The sequence below is a fragment of the Podarcis filfolensis genome, assembly GCF_964270895.1.
Source record: "Podarcis filfolensis genome assembly, chromosome: 3".
Taxonomy (NCBI): domain Eukaryota; kingdom Metazoa; phylum Chordata; class Lepidosauria; order Squamata; family Lacertidae; genus Podarcis; species Podarcis filfolensis.
Genome location: NC_139606.1, coordinates 46,555,416 through 46,573,543, shown reverse-complemented (window position 1 = coordinate 46,573,543; position 18,128 = coordinate 46,555,416). Strand labels below are relative to the sequence as shown.

At 40.8% G+C, this 18,128-nt stretch overlaps 1 protein-coding gene across 1 annotated transcript in view; it reads right to left on the bottom strand.

Annotated features, from left to right (window-relative positions):
- Positions 1 to 1,232: 1,232 nt before the first annotated feature.
- The window catches only part of FHL5 (four and a half LIM domains 5), a 31,797-nt gene continuing 14,901 nt past the window's right edge, over positions 1,233 to 18,128 (bottom strand). The window contains exons 3-6 of the mRNA XM_083608440.1: positions 16,897 to 17,071; positions 13,013 to 13,182; positions 11,621 to 11,807; positions 1,233 to 1,617 (exon numbers count right to left, since the gene is read on the bottom strand). Coding sequence (XP_083464566.1) covers positions 1,466 to 1,617; positions 11,621 to 11,807; positions 13,013 to 13,182; positions 16,897 to 17,071 — 684 coding nt within the window. The 3' untranslated portion in view covers positions 1,233 to 1,465. The remainder of the gene's footprint in view (positions 1,618 to 11,620; positions 11,808 to 13,012; positions 13,183 to 16,896; positions 17,072 to 18,128) is intronic.

Here is an 18,128-nt window from a genome sequence, read left to right as displayed (position 1 = left end):
AAGCTGAACTAGAACTGGCATCACCTCCACCTCCAGGGACACCAGGATGCCAATGCTGGCACAAAAAACCTTGCAGGCACAGCCCGCTTGAAGGAGTTCTGCAAGTAAAGCTTTGGATAATATCTCATGGGTCTGGACAATGTTTTATTCCAAAAGGAATCAGTTTTTATGCATCCAGTTGCTTCATGCTGCACAGTATCAATATCTACAATACTAACTGCAGCAAAAGACCTAGGGTGCTTCCACATGGCTTCCACCTGTTGTAGAAAGGGCATACAACCCAGCCCTTCAGCATGCTGAGAGTAGGCTGTGAATTGGGCTCTGCATAGGAAGGTATGCTTTCTCCAACTCCCTTCCCATCAAACCCACATGTCAAATGTGTTGCCATTTATGGAAAGCAGAGACCTTTCTGTGCTTCACTCTGAGAAACATGTCGAGAGACCTGCTTCTACTTCAACTGCCAGGGCCGGCCCTACCCTTAGGCAAATGTACATGGGAGCAGCTGTGACATCCACTTGGTTGTCCTTCCTAGACTGCTATTCTTCTTTGTTGGAGGACAGAGCTGTGTATGTTCTGGTTCCCCTAAACTAGGCTGATGCTGGTGGTCATTATCATGTCAGCAGTGTTGGAGTAAGATTTACTGGCCAGTCCAATTAGGTGATTTCTGCACATGGAATGGGAAGAGAGGTACCATCTTGTTCTTTGCCTCTGATAGCAAAATTCCTGTACTCCATATGGGTACCTACAAGATCTGTGTTAAGGAATCAGCATGGGGAGAATGGTTAAATCTCCATATATTTCTCATCCAAATCAAGGCAGCCAATGTGACTTTTTGAACACAAATTTAAAACACCAGGAGCTCCAGGGTCATGTTTAGTGCGGCATTTTTGTAATATAAGATGGAAAAGCACCTCTAGGAGCAGCAAAATAAAACAAAACATCCCCATTACTTTCCTCACACAACTTTGTTGCTGTTTGACAGCACCCTTCGTTGCTGACCTACATACTGTATGCATAGAAAGGGTCGAAGACAGTGATAAACACTGTGCTGTCGGAAAAGTCTCATTTTGGCGTTTCTTAAACAGAGTTGTCATGTATGTTCCTTTTATTAGGATTTGAGCACAATATTGGTCTGTGTTGCAAGCTTGCACACTCTTGCACTCCCAACAGTAGAGTGCACTCTACTACAAGGAACCATCCAACCAACCAATCAGTTAAACAACCAAACATGCTTTCAGGTTAATATATTTTTATAACTGTTTCCTAGCAGAAACCCTGTTATTTAAAGTGGTTATACAGGATGAAAGGGACGTCTGCCAGCTGTGTCAGAAATGCTGTCAGGAAGCAATTTGTCCAACTGAACAATAATTATACTTGTTAGACAGATTTTTGACCACTGAGCAATTATGCATGTGATACTTAAAGCGCACGGAAATTAACAAGGTTTGCTTTCGGGTCTTGTGAGCTATGCAGTGCTCCCGCACTTGCAGCAGAGGATCTCATCCTGCTGGGTTAGGAATCCTTTTCCCACCAGTGAGCTGGAACATTTCCCACACTTAAAGCAGTCACTGTGCCACTGGCGATCCTCAAATGAGATAAATTTGGCTTCGCCGAGAGCTATGAAGAGAAAACATGGAGATGAAAAGTGGGGCTGTGAGTGCCTTTTAGCAGATCACAAAGGCAGTAACTTATGCTCTAATAAGCAAAGTCCTTTCCTTCTTCCTTTAATAAATGTCAAAACCTGAGCTAAATGAAGTGAAGCTGCCATACACTGAGGCAAATTAGTTCCATCTAAAATCTAAATAGGACTCTCTCACCCCTTGTTATGTCATGTCCACTGAGGGCTCCCAGATTAAATAAAACTCTCAGTTATCCTAATATATGGAAACCGGAGAAAAATTGGATCAATGAACACATGTGGTTAATTCAGGGCCAGTCCTACCATTAGGTAGAGTGAGGTGCCCTCCTCAGGCAATTGACTTGTGATGAAAATGCAGCAAAACATCAGATACGTAATATTCTTGTTGTATTCTTTACTACCAGGTATGGAGACAATGCTTTTGGGAGTCTCTGTCTCATGGCGCCAAAATAATTTGATGAGTCTTAGGAACTATGCGCCTTGGCCTGGTTGGGGGTAGGGACACCATTTGCAATTCCACCTCAGGCAGCAAAGTGTCTAGGGCCACCCTCAATTCACTGAAGGGTCCATGTTTTGACATGCACTACACCAATAGATGCTGACACAACTACCATATTGGCCCGAATATAAGCCGCTCCCTTAAAATTCCACAGGCACTCACACCTGTTCCGTATTAATGTTTTACCGCTGTTTCAGCAGCGATATCGTAATAGCCAATTTTGTAAGGTCGTGAATTTAAGCAGCGCTTTAACTTTTCAAGATCGGAAATCGGGGAAAAAGTGAGGCTTATATTCGGGCCAATACAGTATATATTTCTGAGATTCAGAAATGGCTACTATGGGACCAACAATGTGCACATTTAAGCCAGCTTCCCTGAGCTGCCTTGTTCATTTTAATGCAGGATGCACATCCACAGGTACGCACTGCTTTGTATACGTAAGAAGATAAGAAGAGTCCTACTGGATCAGACCTAAGGCCCACCTAGTTCAATACTCATAGCTTTATCCTACTATGGATTTAACAGTTCACCATATTTGTTGGATACTGTGAATTATAAATCTAACACATAAAAGTAATTTGGCCTAAAAAGCACATTTTTATGGAGCTGTGGAAAGGTGGTGCTTAATTGCTTGCAATTAATTATGCCTGTAGAAGAAATTCCAGGGTCTGCTGTGTGTGAACTCACATACGCAATGGAGAGAAAGGTTATAGCTGATTGAATTTCCCATCAGTTTTGTTTCTTTCTTTGAATGACGGGATCAGTAATTAATTGGCAGTGTTACCCCTCAGAACTGGGACAAGAGGTCATTCAATTTGTTTTTAAAAGGATCCAGCTAATGGTCTTAGAGTACTTTTAAATAGCCTCTGTGTGTTTGCCAAACATTTAATTATAAGCCATTTAAGCACAAATCTTGAAAGCAGTGTTCTATTTCTGGCAAGATCTGTTCTTCAATTCTGGGAATATGAAGGTGAGGCTAAATGATTCAAGCATGACACACAGAAAATGCCTTCTAAGTCTTTCACTGCAGAGAGAATAACAGACACACCTGCCAGCCAGAGTTTCATAGGATGCTTGGCAATGCTAGGATTCCCCAGATCACATGCTCAGGAAGTGGGTGAACTCTTTTTTTTTTTATAATATATTTATTGAAGTTTTCAAATAAAGCATATATTAGATAAGCACAACTTATCATTGTCCATTTAACATCTCTCAATTGTTACATGGGACTCCCCCACACCTCCCGCATACACTTACATCATTATTAAATTAATTTCAAACAAATTATCATTTAACTCATCTTAATTAATAATCTTAATTTGATTTGACATATAATTCAGCCTTAAATCTAATTTAATGGTAGACAATTGTCTGCACTGGCATCCAATTCAACACTCAACCAAATTACAATATTTTTGTAAATAAATCTTAAATTTCCTCCAGTCTTCTTCCATCCTTTCTTCTCCCTGGTCTCGAATTCTGCCGGTCATCTCGGCTAATTGCATATAGTCCATCAGTTGCATCTGCCATTCTTCCACAGTGGGTAGCTCCTGAGTTTTCCAATTCTTGGCAATTAATATTCTTGCTGCTGTTGTTGCGTACAAAAAGAATGTTCTGTCCTTTTTTAACACACTCTGGCCGACAATACCCAGGAGAAAGGCCTCTGGTTTCTTAGTAAAGGTGTATTTAAACACCTTTTTTAATTCATTATATATCTTCTCCCAAAAGGCCTTCACTCTAGGGCAGGTCCACCAGAGGTGAAAAAATGTTCCTTCATTTTCCTTACATTTCCAACATTTGCTATCAGACGAATGGTATATTTTAGCCAGTTTAACAGGGGTCATGTACCATCTATACATCATTTTCATCACATTTTCCTTCAACGCATTACATGCAGTGAAGTTCAGCCCAGAGGTCCACAACCTTTCCCAATCTTCAAACATAATATTATACCCAATATCCTGCGCCCATTTTATCATTGTTGATTTTACCATTTCGTCATGTGTGTTCCATTTCAGCAGCAAGTTATACATTCTTGAAAGTACCTTAGTCTTAGGTTCTAACAGTTCAGTTTCTAACTTTGACTTTTCCACTTGGAATCCTAACTTTTTGTCATTTTTAAACACTTCTTTAATCTGAGCATAGTGTAACCAGTCTCGCACTTTGTCTCTCATCTTTTCTAAACTCTGCAATTTCCAGTTGTCACCATCCTTTTCTATTATCTCCCAATATTTTGGCCAGTTGGCCTCCATATTGGCTCTTTTCCGAGCCTTAGCCTCCAGGGGTGACAGCCACCTCGGAGTTTTATTCTCCAGTAAGTCTTTATATTTTGTCCAGACATTAAAAACTGATTTTCTGACAATATGGTTCTTGAAGGCCTTATTTATCTTAGCTTTATCATACCATAAATATGCATGCCATCCAAACGCATTATTAAAACCTTCCAAATCCAAGACATCCGTATCTTCAAGAAGTAACCAATCTTTCAACCAGCAGAAAGCTGCAGCTTCATAATACAACTTTAAATCTGGCAGGGCAAAGCCCCCTCTTTCTTTCGCATCTGTTAATATTTTAAATTTGATTCTGGGCTTTTTGCCCTGCCAGACAAATTTAGAAATATCTTTCTGCCACTTCCGGAAACACTCTGTCTTGTCTACAATCTGCAGTGTCTGAAACAAAAATAACATTTTTGGCAATACATTCATCTTGATGGCAGCTATTCGGCCTAACAAAGAAAGTTTTAGTCTTGACCAACTATCCAAGTCTCTCTTAATCTCTGACCAACATTTTTCATAATTATCTTTAAATAAACTCAGATTTTTTGCTGTTATGTTTACCCCTAGGTATTTAACTTTTTTAACCACATTTAGTTCTGTCTCTTTCTGAAGCTGTTCCAACTCAATATCTGTCATGTTTTTCCCCAAAACTTTAGTTTTTTGCTTATTTAACTTAAATCCTGCCACTCGACCGAAGTTTTGAATCAGTTGTAGAACTCTTTTCAAACTAGACTCCGGCTCCTGTAATGTCAAAACTAGGTCATCTGCAAAAGCTTTAAGTTTATATTGTTTCGCTCCGACCTGAATCCCTTCCACCAACCGGTCCCCCCTAATCATATTCAGGAGCACTTCCAGAACCGAAATAAACAGTAATGGGGAAATCGGGCAGCCTTGTCGTGTACCTTTTTCAATTTTAAACTCTTCTGTAACCACATTGTTAACTATCAGTTTAGCCTTTTGTTCTGAATATATTGCCTCAATCCCGTTCTCAAACCCCCGTCCCACTCCCATTTCTTTTAAATTCCCCTTCATAAATTTCCAAGATATGTTGTCAAAGGCTTTCTCCGCGTCTATAAAAATTAAAACTGCTTTAGTGTTTATGTTTGTTTGTAAAAGTTCCAATATGTCTATGATGTTCCTTGTGTTAGTAAACATATGTCTGCCCGGGAGAAAGCCTGCCTGGTCTTTATGGATTATCTCACTTAAAACTTTCTTAAATCTTCGTGCCAAAACATCTGCAAATATTTTGTAATCCACATTTAAAAGGGAGATGGGACGGTAATTCTTGAGTTGTGTCTTTTCAGTTTCTGACTTTGGAATCAATGTGATAAATGCTTCTTTCCACGATTCAGGCGCCTTCTTCCCCTCCATTATTTCATTACTGACCTCCAACAAAGGTTGTATCAAATAATCCTTCAATGTCTTATAGTAGTTAGAGGTCAGTCCATCTGGCCCTGGTGATTTGCCCTGTTTCAGACTCAGGATGGCCTGTTCAATCTCTTGTCGTGTTATTTTGCCATTTAAAATTGTTCTATTTTCTTCTGACAGCTTTGCTAATCCATTTCTCTCCAAAAATTGTTTAATCTCTATTTCATCTTGTGGCCCTTGAGTATATAACTTTTTAAAATACCTCTGGAAGCACTTTCTAATCTCTCCCGGGTTCTGAATGTTCCTTCCTTCAACCTCTAAGTTTGTTACTGTATTTAATCTTTGTCTCCTTTTCAACTGCCAAGCTAGCAGTTTCCCACATTTATTTGCCGATTCAAAAGTTTTTTGTTTCATTATTTTAATCTTCCATTCTATTTCCTGATTTATCAGCTTGGAATATTGCGCCTGATAAAGTTTAATTTCTCTCAGAATCGGTTGGGACTTCGGGTTAGATCTTAACTTCTTCTCCAACTCTTTGATACTTTCCAGAATTTTATCTTTCTTTTCATTTTGCAGTCTTTTCTTTAAGGAATTCTGTTGAATCAAGAACCCTCTCATCACAGCTTTACTTGCATCCCAGATAGTTCTTTTTTCCACCGTAGTGTTCAAATTAATCTCAAAATAATCCTTTAAGGTTTTTTGGGCCTTCTTTACAATTCTTTGGTCTCTAAACAGGCCATCATTCATCTTCCATCTAAAGGAGCCGATTGGGATCAATGTCATATCCATTCTCAAGGCGTTATGGTCGGAGCATGTTTTGGGGCAGATTTCCACCTTCCTCACCTTAGGTGCCAGACTTCTAGTTATCCATATTTGGTCGATTCGTGTCCAAGTCAGTTGAGCTTCAGAAAAGAATGTTCCTTCTCTTCCCAGGGGGTTTCTAACTCTCCAGATGTCAACCCAGTCCATATTGTCAGTCATTTCAAAAAAGGTCTTAGGTAGTCTTCCCTCTTTAGTAATGTTCTGGTTCTGTGACTTATCCATATTTGTTGATACGACCCCGTTCATGTCCCCCATCATGATGACGTTGTTGTAATCCAGATAATCCAGCATGGTCTCGTGCAACTTCTTATAAAAATCCGATTTTCCTTCATTTGGAGCATAAATTCCTAATATCAAAATTTTTTCTCCTTGATACTGTACTTCTATTGCGAGGATTCTTCCACTTTCATCTTTAAAGAGAAATTTTGGTGAAAGGCTCTCTTTTGCATAGATCACTACACCTCTCTTTTTAACTGTATCCGATGATATAAATTCTTGACCAAGCCTTTTATTTATTAACACCTTTCTATGGAGCCTAATCACATGTGTTTCTTGTAAGCATATAATGTCCAATTGTTCCTTTTTTAAAATATGAAAAATTTTAGACCTTTTTTCGGGACTGTTACAGCCATTTATGTTCCAGCTCAAAAGCTGCAGAGACATCCTGGATAGGTCTGGTTATTCTTTCTGGGGTGGTACCTTGTTCTCCGGTCCTTGAGGATCCGAGGGGGCGGGCTCCTCTGGAAGTTCTGGCGCTGGCAATCCAAGTCCTTTGTGGAGGTCTTCTCCGTGTGCTCCCAAAAACTTGTCTCTATCTTCCACTGTTTTGATTTTGATCTTTCTCCCTCTGTAGGTAAAGGATAATCCTTGTGGAAACTCCCACCTGAAGATAATTGCGTTGCTTCTCAACAGTCTTGCCAATTCCGTGTAGTTAGATCTAAGGTCCAGCAACTGCTTAGGAATGTCCTTGTAGATTTCAATTCTCTTGCCCAAAATGTCTAGTGACTTTTCGTAGTGCAGGCCCAAAATCTTGTCCCTTTCCTCCTTTGATCTCAGTGTTATCAAACAATCTCTGGGCTTCTCTGTCCTTCTGACTCTGCCAAGCCTGAAAGCAGATACAATTTTAAAGTCTTTTTCCTCTAACTTCCAAAACTTGGCAAATTCCTTAGTTAGAAATTCAATAAAATTATCTTCTTCCACCTCTGGTATTGACCGTATCCTCAAGTTGGTCTCCCTGTTTCGCAGTTCTGTCATCAAAAAGTAAATCTGATGTTCTCCAACTTGTTTGCTGAGTGGTCTTACTTCTTTCTCAAGTTCTTCCAATCTTTGACTAGTATCTTCAGCCAGTTTACGATTTTCACCTACAGCCTCCTTTAATTCTCCAATAGACTGGGCATTCTGTGCAACTTGTCCAGTCAGCTTATTCAAGCTTTCTGTGTTCTGTTCAATTTTAGCTGTATGCAAATCAGCCTTCTTGTCCAGAGCCTCCAGTTTCTCCAAAATTTTCTCCAAGACAGAGCTACTTGTCCCTGAAGCCATATCTCCCAGGTGCAGCTCCTCTGTCTCACCCTCCCCTGCCTGTATTAGGGAGGCCGCCTCTATGTCTGGAGGCAAAGTGGAAGGCAAGGCCGGCACAGAAGATCTACGCTGTGAGGCTGCAGATAAAGTTAGAGTTGTTTGTTTAGTCCTTCCTCTTCTCCTTGCGCCACTCATTCCAAAGTTATCTGTAATCCAAGGTCAATCCAAGTTGTTCCCATGAGAAAGCAGAGTCCCAGATACAATAGTCAAACAGAGGCCGGGAAAGGGAAAGTAAAACAAAGTCACTGCTGTAAGTCCAAAATCCTCTAGAGGGAGCTTAATACGTCTTCAGGGAAAAGATCAAATCCAAGTTAAACTTATAAATTTAAATCCATGTCCATCGCCTCCACAATGTATTATTTTTAGCAGAGTAAAACTTAAAGCGAAACAGTGTTTCTTACAGTGCCTTGACTGCAACAGTTTCAAAGTATCCAGTTCCAACTCAGAATGTTTCAAAACCTGAATTCAATGTATCCAAAGTTGCAAACTGGTGCTCATCCAGGCAGCTCCAGCACCAGAGATTCTTATTTATTTTATAATCCACTGGTGCCACAGAAGAAGGATATCAATGCACCCCGAATATAACCAGCAAAAGTCAATAGCTCAAGGTCTTTCACTCAGAAAACTGCTTTAACAGGGTGCCAGCATTTAGTTAACGCATAACTTTTTGTCTCCACTCCTCCTGCTCTTTGCTTAAAGTTCAGTATAGCGGGAGATGGGCTTCCTGCTTATCCTCACTCCGTTTTCAGCCAGATTTCAACTTTTTTAAAAAAGTTTTAAAAGTTTCATAAAGTTCTCAAAAAGTTTCAGAAAGTTGACAAAAGTTTCAGAAAGTTTTCAATGTCCAAATTTACTCACGGGTTGTAGTTTCCAAAGTTCAGAAAAGTTGCAGGAAGAAAGGACAGCGCTGACCGGCAACAGCAACGCGGCTTCACTTCGCTGTTTGCGCAACGACCCACAGCGCCGCTACCCCCTCCGCGATCCGGAGCCCCTTACGGGGTCCCTTCAGCGTTTTGGGGGCTGCTTCTGGCGCCCGCCGGGTCCCGAGACCACAGGCTTCTGCCACCTGTGGTTTTCCTAAATGGGTCTCCGCTTCGCCGTAGCGGACGACCCGTTTACAGCGGAGCTCCCTTCTCCTTACTCGGAGAAGGCAGCCATTACCGGTCGCGCCGCCTCCGGAAGTCCGGAAGTGGGTGAACTCTTACCATGGAACCCTTAAAAACAATTCCAGCTGCTGCTTAATGTGTTTGTGTGTACTAGAAATTGGAAAGGGGAGGAAGTCTCATTGAGATTTTGCTTTGCTTGAAACAGTTGTGTATTTTGTTAGTTATTTTGATTTTCAGAGGCTGGGAATAGATGCCTTTCCTCTTGCACTCATACTCTTTGACCCAAAATGTGGATGTAAACAAGGCCATGTTCGGAGTCGCCACTTACTTACCATGGTAACTGCATTGGTGTTGCTATTCTCACAGGAAAATGGGAACTCAGGGAGCTGCCTTACACTGAATCAGGCCATTGGTCCATCTGGTTCAATATTGTCTACAGTGATTGGCTCGCCAGAGTTTTAGGCAAGGTGTCCTTCCAAGCCCTGTCTGGAGATGCTTGGGATTGAACCTTGGACCTTCTGCATGTAAGACAGATCCCTGACCACTGAACTTGGCCCTTCTCCTAAAGATCTGACCTTGGATCTGACCTTTCCCCAAGATGTTCAGAGTAACATAGGCAGTTTCCTCTTCATTTTTATCCTCCATAACCATCTTGTGAGTTTATTTTTAGTTTGTTTATTCATTTGATTTTTATATTACTCCTTCTCCCAACTGGGAGCCCAGAGCAGCATGAAATATAATTAAAATCATCTCATCATCACTAAATGCTTCATAGTGCCATAAAAAAATCTAAAACCATCAACTAGTGTACTAAAATTACAATCTAATATTTACAATTGGTGGGTCCCTGGCCATTCAGTTCCCAAAGGCCCGGGGTGAATTAATTGTTTTTTCACTAGTATCTGTCTGTCTATCTATCTATCTATCTATCTATCTATCTATCTATCCATCCATCCATCTATCTATCATCTATCTATTTGCAGTTAAAGTGAATACAATCAGAACAAAACTAAAAGGGCGAAAGTCCTGGGACAAGGTTCTCAACTCGAGATAATTCCTCCAGGTTAGTGGAGTTTGTAACCTGAAGCGTTTGTGTTATGTACTGAGTTGAATAGGATCCAAACTGCAGCAGTCTGATTTGTCCTAGAACAATAGGATCCAAAAGGCAACAGTCTGATTGGTCCTAGAACAATAGGATTCAGAATGCAGCAGTCTGATTGGTCCTAGAACAATGCAGCAGTATGATTGGTTGGCAGGAACCACCCAATCATGCTCCAGATAGAAGTGAATCCACAACCTGATTGGCTTACAGTAGAATTCCGGAATTAGCCAATCATGTGCAGCCCATTGTGTAAATAATGTATATAAAGCAGATACTTTGAGGGGACTTTCATTCATTCCTCCTCACCACTATGAGCTGAATAAAGAGCATGAAATCACTTTGCGACTCTGAGTATATTTCAGTTTGTAACTCGAGGTACCACTGTAGTTCATACAACATGCAGACACCCATTGCTGACAGCAGCAACATAGCTGTCAACTTTCCCCCTTTTTTAAGGGAAATTCCCTTATTCCGAATAGGATTCCTCGCAAGAAAAGGGAAAAGTTGACAGCTATGAGCAGCAACTGTATAGCTTCTCCTTCCCCCTCCCCCTCCCCTCCCCTCTCCCTCCCTAAAATGTAGTCCAATGTATCCATGTTGCAAAATCCTGTATTTTCCCATTCCAGCTGCCAATTGTTGACTACCACTGGTAGAGTCACTAAACATAGAATAGTGTATTCAGCACTGCTTGCGTGGAGTTATGCTTGTGTAATGGGACTTCTGCTCCTTCTCTTCTAAGCACCTTCAAAATCTGCTCCAAAGGGTCCTCTAATCCCATGGGACAGATTTTGGGAGTATTCAGAGAGCTGCAGGGGAAAGGGCAGAAGGGGGGAAATTCTGCTACATGCACCAGAGAACAGCAGCATTGGATATGAACCAGGGTGCTGTGATAGCAAATAAATTATGCAAGATCTTACGGAGACGAAAGAGGGAACTAGGCATGTGGCCAATATTTTGTTATGTACCGTAACATTTAGTTTGAGCCTGAATCTCATTACAGCTCAAGAATTGTGGCAACAGGGCCACTTTCTCATGATCATGTAAATGTCCTGCGGTAATAGTACTGCTCTCCAATTCACCATAAATAATTTTAGCACCCTGTGCTCATCCGTCAGCAATGCTGAAATAAGGAGCACAAATGCTGCCAATGATTATATAGGAGGCTTGCTTCTGCCATAATGACCATCAAAATATGGACTGTATTTTGTCAGTTGGATAGTCAACAGTTACCTGTAATAGGCTTGGTGCAGGCCACACACTTCTTTGCGTAGCGCCTGCTGAAGCACTCAAGGCAGTAGGGATGTTCATCTTTGGAAATGAACCGCTGCCCTGCCAGCTGCTTCTCACATCCGGTACACAGAAAGCATTCTTTGTGCCAAGGCTGGTCATGATAGGTCACACTGCCAGCAGTTATCACCTATTGGATGATAAAGGAGCATTTGTAGTCAGATGCTGAACTTGGGCATTAAGTACAAAACCAAAGGTTAATAAGCACCACACTTCCTTGGTTAATTTATAAAAAGAGAGGGATGCTGAATATCCAGCGTACTTGGGAGTCACCCCACGATCAAGGAAAATGTCACTCCGGGTCTCTGTAGCAAGGGGAAAAGGCACTCTACACATGCTCAGAAGAATTATTTTCTTTTTTATTACTAATGTCCAACAGGGTTGGCTCTGAGACTATTCCTACAGAAACAGCTGCTGGTTGTAAAGGAGAAATGGATGAGGCTGCTGGACTGCCAACAGGAAATGCAGCATTGAGATTTTTAGAAGTATACTTAAACAGAAGGGCTCTGGCTTGGTGTTATATTGTGGAATTGCGTGGGTAGATGGACAGCTGAAGCATACTTTCAAGACAATCCAATGTATGCCAATCAGAAGTCCCACTGTGCCCAATGGACCACTTCCTAATAAGTGGTCTTAGGACTGAAGCCTTCATATGATTATCTCTCTAACAGTACAATCTCATATATGTCCATTCAGAAGTCTAATTGTGTCAAATGGGACTTATTCCCAATAATGACACACCTGTGCCTCTTAGATTAGGCTTTCCCAACCTTGTGTCCTCCAATGTTGTTGACTACAACTTCCAACATCCCTCACCACTGGGTCTCATGGCTGGGACCCAAATTTGGGAAATGCTGCACTAAATGATGACTTGGGGGTGCACCCATCTTGTATCCCATAAGGTGCTCCTGAAATGTAAAATGCACCATTGAATGCATTGTTGGTGCTATTAGCATTCACCTTCTGCGCACCTGTTCACCGCGTGTAATTTTGACAATGGAAACAGATTCAGAGTATCTGCTTCCTCCCATCTCTTGGCAGTGAATTCTATCAAACCTGAGGATGTTTGCATCAAGGTCATTGTAAGAAAGAATATTTTTTGGTTTGTTAACAAACATTATACTGCTTAATATGAAGAGGGATTTAAAGGTGATTATGGTCTCATGAATTATCTGAAGGAGTGCATTGCAGAGGGTGGCTGCTGTCACCAAGAGTGTCTGCTTCTCCTTTGTGGACAAATGACAACCCCCTGTTTGTGGAATGGACAGTGAAGTTCATTGTGATCACCTATCTCTCCACCCCCACTGCCCCAGTATTTTTCATTTGCTTCATTACCTTTTTGCAGGAGTAACAACACTGAGCAAATTGCTTCTCAAAACAAGGCACACAATAATTGTCGTTGTCCTTGGTAATCAAAGGCTTTGTCCCTAGCGGTTGCCGACAGTGTTGGCAAACAAAGCAAGCTTCGTGCCAACAACTTCCTTTAAACTCCATTTTGCGAGAACCTGCAAAACCAATCATGAAACCTGACAGATTATTGGCCGGCTGGGAATGCTGTATTAAAAACTGTGCTAAAACAGTATGGTTAGGACATTATTTCTTCATTATCAATTATAGCACAACAGGCCCAGTTCAGCCAAGCACAGAAACTCATGGTTAAATTCAAGTTTTAATGTCAAAGTGAAATGGCCATCTCAAAACTAATCAAAGGACATAATAATAAGATATAGGGAGGTAAGGTATTAATATGTCCAATAGGGAAAGACATAATAATACATGTGGAGGTCTCTGCAGTTTGCCATATTTGTTTCAACAAATTTTCTTCTAAGTCTATGTATGCATTGCTGCTTTATTCTGGCTCAAGCATACACCCACCACAGGTGTTTGAAGCTGAGGAAACTTGACATCAGTCACAGTCCATAGGTATCCTGCAGCTTCTTGAAAAATACTCTGGTGTGGTGTGCTTTCCTTCAAATCAATTTCCGCAGAAGCCCTGGTTAAACTGAGGTGTGTACATTTGAGACAGCCATTGCACATGTGCGAATGATGATGTGTGTGTAGATGAGAGCAGACACATAGATGACAGCTTCAGTGAATTGGAGTTCGTTGCAGGGAAGCAAATCAAGAAATGGACATTGGGTGTAGACATCCCTGTCCCCCTTCTGGTCTGTACAGCAATGTTTTAGGTAAAAATCAGGAGCTTAAGTAAATCAGCAACATTTTGCAGCTAGTTTTTCTAATCCTGAGCTGTTTTCTAAGTTTATCATAAATGGAATACTATAACACTTAATGGAAAATATTTTCAATTGACTATTGAAAATAAATGCAAAGACATTAGTTAACCAAGACTTTCCAACACCTCCTCTTCGAGGACTTGAAACAGCATGGTTTGAAATTGCAGCACAGGGGAAGCTTTACACAGAGAGGAGGAAGGCAGTTCTGGAAAATAGCTGTTTTGTACAAGTGGTAATTGAATATAGGGTAAGTATAATGAAAACAATGAGGTTCTAATCAGCTCCAAGTCCTGGGAAGCATAAAACTCCTATAGCCAGTGCTTGTGTGAATTGAGCACCTTTTCAAGAGTCTCGTATCTTATGCTGGAAAGTGTCAACACTGCATTATTCCACTTTAGCTTCACGTTGGGTCTACAAATTATTTCATTACTGTACTTTACCTGTACCAGTAAACAATTTTTAGCAAGCCTATTATCCTCCTTTTCTTTTTTTTAGTTGATTATAAGTAGTAGAGGAAAATTGCCATATATATGCGATAATCTGAAATAAAACTCTGCTGTGAAACAAGCAGCCAAAAATAAGGTTGCCATCACATCTCTGTATCAGAACCAAGCAACAAAGAATGCAAGTGACCAAACCTCCCTGCATTTCTTTAGTAGTTGTGGGGGTTCTCTGGGGTTTACTGGAGAAGTGGCACAGGGTATATGGAGGGTCTTAGTCCTTTGTGCCTGCACCACTCCCGCAATCTAAATGTCTCCCTGAGGCTGGTACTGGGCTCACGGTGGGGATGTATGGGTGCCTCAATAAAATTTTGAAAAGTTGTGAAATCCAGTGATGGTTCTATGCCAGACTTTATGGTATCACATGTAGTTTGGCTCTCACATCTCTGCACTGCCCACTGTCTCTGTGACCCTTCTGATTGCATCTGACTAGGCTGCTTGAATTAAAAGAAATTAGCTACCTATCACTATCAGTGCTTCATACCTTCAACCATAGTTTTCTAAATTCAGCTGCCAAATCTTATTCCTAAATCAACTCACAGGACTCAGCTATACAGCTGCAAATATAACGTCTTAGGTGTGTTTTACGTGCATTATACAAATGTGACATTAGATGGTGATGGTGAGCTTATGGCAAATTCAATATATTTTTCAAAACACTTTTTAAAAAAAGCATTTTCACAGTGTTTTTTTTAAAATATGTGCATAGATTCCACCACAGTCACATTGGTCTTCCAATTTATTCAGAAGGGACCATAAGTACAGCTTAGACAGATTTAACATTAAGTAGACTAATTTAATTGTGTGACTGCTACTAGTGTCCAGCGTATTAAAATTTAAAATACTGGATCTGTCACACTTGTTTCCCATGCTGAGGAAATCTTGCCAAATGTGTTAACATTTATTTATTAATTTTGGTAAGGTGGATTGATTTGCGAATCGGATTTCCGAATTGTTCTATAGATAATCAATATCTTGAACATATAACTTGGCATGTTATTAGACAAAATAATCAGAAATTAGGGCCAGTTGTTTGGATAATATCTTATATGTAGCAGAATGTTTCAGTGCTCATCTGCTAGAAAACATTCACTCTCTTCAGATGCAACCTTGTAGCACCGCCACAAAATAGTTATGTAACACAGAAATGGCTATTTTGGGACATGATACAAATAATTATCATAGCATGCTCTACTACTGTGGGGCAGCCAAGTCAATGGTATTCTCCAGATGTTTTTGGACTACAAATCCCATCAGCCCCAGCAACATGGCAAATGCTCTTTGATGACAGGAGTTGTTCACAACATCTATTGTTTTGCTGTTGTTAATTAAATTTGTTAGTTGCTTTATCTTGCCCAAGGCAACCCAAAGTGACTTATAAGCAACCAACCATTCTAGAGGGCCCTACCTTGGCTACCCCTGCACTAGGGCATCTGTCTAATATTTTTTGTATAGGCAAAATTTGATGCAAATCTGGCAATTTAGTACATAATTAAAATTTCCATTTTGGACACCTGGCCAGCACCCTGGCTTTGAATGGGTCTGAATTATTCAGTGACAACATTTCAGTCTCAGATGCAAGCCTGAATTTGTACTCCCACTCTGCATAGCAGGAGTTGCTGATTGCTGCCTATGCTCTGGCTGGAGGATAGGATCCAGAGCCCCCCACAACTTTTCTTCTGGAGGAAGTGCAATGGGGAATGCATCAGTCTTATAAAATAGAGCGACAAGCCATGTGTGAGATGGGTGGCTCAACTGACCTCCGTGAGGTAATTGAAAATGCTGCTCAAAAAAAGAAAAGTTGAGAAAGAATCCACCTGCCAGTGGCTCCCTGGGACTCCATTTTGTGACTGAAAGGCATGCCCAGAATTTAAGGTAAAAAAAAAAAGAATTGGAGGCACAACGAAGGTTTTGCGATTCCAAATAAGGAAACCTTGCCACAGGAAGCAGCCAGGCTATGGGATCCCAATGTCTATTTATGTCACAAGTGGAATAGTACAACACCCAAAAGCATTTTTGGAGAAAAAAAGGTTTATTTCCTTTATAAATTTAAGGATATTTAGGATCCCACTGGAGTGGTACAGTGGGGAGTGCTCAGCTCCTGGGAAAGTAGCTTTCATTTTGAAGCAAATCTTTCAGGAAAAAGACATAGAAAACGATGTGGATCTGCATAAGTAGCTCTCCGTAAAACTCACCTAATCATATTCCTAAAAGCTAAAAGAAGAAAGGGGAGGTAAAATGGCAAAAGGTGAAATGGCAACAGGTGGGTGAATTGGACAGTAAATAGCAAACTGGCCTCTGCATAAGGAATGTGCAACACCTGTAAAAATGAAGCATTCATCTGAAAAGGCCCTTGGATTAAAGAAGAGAGTTTCACCTTAATCGTACTTCTGCCTATTGAGCTCCACTAGACCAGTGTTCAAATTAATTAAAACCACCATGCGACCCTATTTATTTCGTTAGCAAAAGCTCCTTGTTATCTTACCAGGCATAATGGTCCTCTTGCAGTGGAAGCACTTTGATGAATACTCATTAGAATAACACTCTGTACACAGCAGGAGCTCATCTTTGGCAGCGAAAGGCTTTTCTACCAAAGACTGATGGCACTTGGCACACTTGAAGCACGCTTCATGCCAGTGGCAGCCTTTGTAAGCAAGATCCTTTGAGAGACAATGAATGCATGTTAATAAAAAGCAGGTGCTTCCTTTAAACACTGCCCCCTCCAAACCACCAGTTGGATACAATCAAATCAGAAGGCGCTATGAGACATTGGTTTCGGAATAATTGTCAAAAATGACCTGCAGGGCGACAGAATATTCTGTAGTTTAACCACATCGGAGGAAGTTTTCTGACCTTTTCTCCCTTGTCTACCCTCAAGCTGCATACTTTATCTGAGCTAGCACAGGATGAAAGGAACTGTTTGGAAAAGCCTGCAATCTTAACCACGTCTCTGCAAAATTGAATTCAGTGGGACTCACTCTCAAGTCAATGGAGTAAGAAAGGCAAAACTGCCTCTTCTATTTGTGCTAGGGAAATGGGGTGTAATTTTGTGTAGTGTCTTGTAGAACCCAAAGCCTATCTCCTCACCAGTGTGAGTTGTATGTGGTTTTGTACCATAGGTGCCTCCAAATTTTTGTGTCTAATTCTGGACATATCTTCTAAAATCCTGATTCGTATAGAACGGAGTGTCATACCCATGTACGTATGTATATAAGTATATAAACCACACCAATACAGCAGACCAGATGTAAGAAAGGTTATGTTGCAATTGGAAGCCAGATGGATTTTCCATCTGAATACAGTTATCCCCAAAGGTCTAAATCTCAGTCTGGATTGGAGTAGTTTCTTGTGAGTTGTTCCTGTGATTTTTACTGTATGCTATCCCAGAGTGTGATGGAATGCTATGGTCCCACCCCAGGGAGATATGCTATCTCCACCCCAGGAGAATTAGTATCCAAGTCAGCATTTCATCAGGAGCTGAGTGCCCTCACAAGGTGGGAGCTGACCTAATTGTTGAGCATTAAGTTGCCTGAATATGTAAGTGAAACACTTGGGTATTTTAGATCATATTAGGTGGGAGTTTTTTCATGTAAGATTGTATTATACGAGTCGTTTACAGCATGTCATGTATCATTTAGCAATGTACTTAGAGTGATTTGATGAAGGGTGACGGGATTTTACCTGGATATTTCATTGTTGGGAGTCCTCCTCATACTC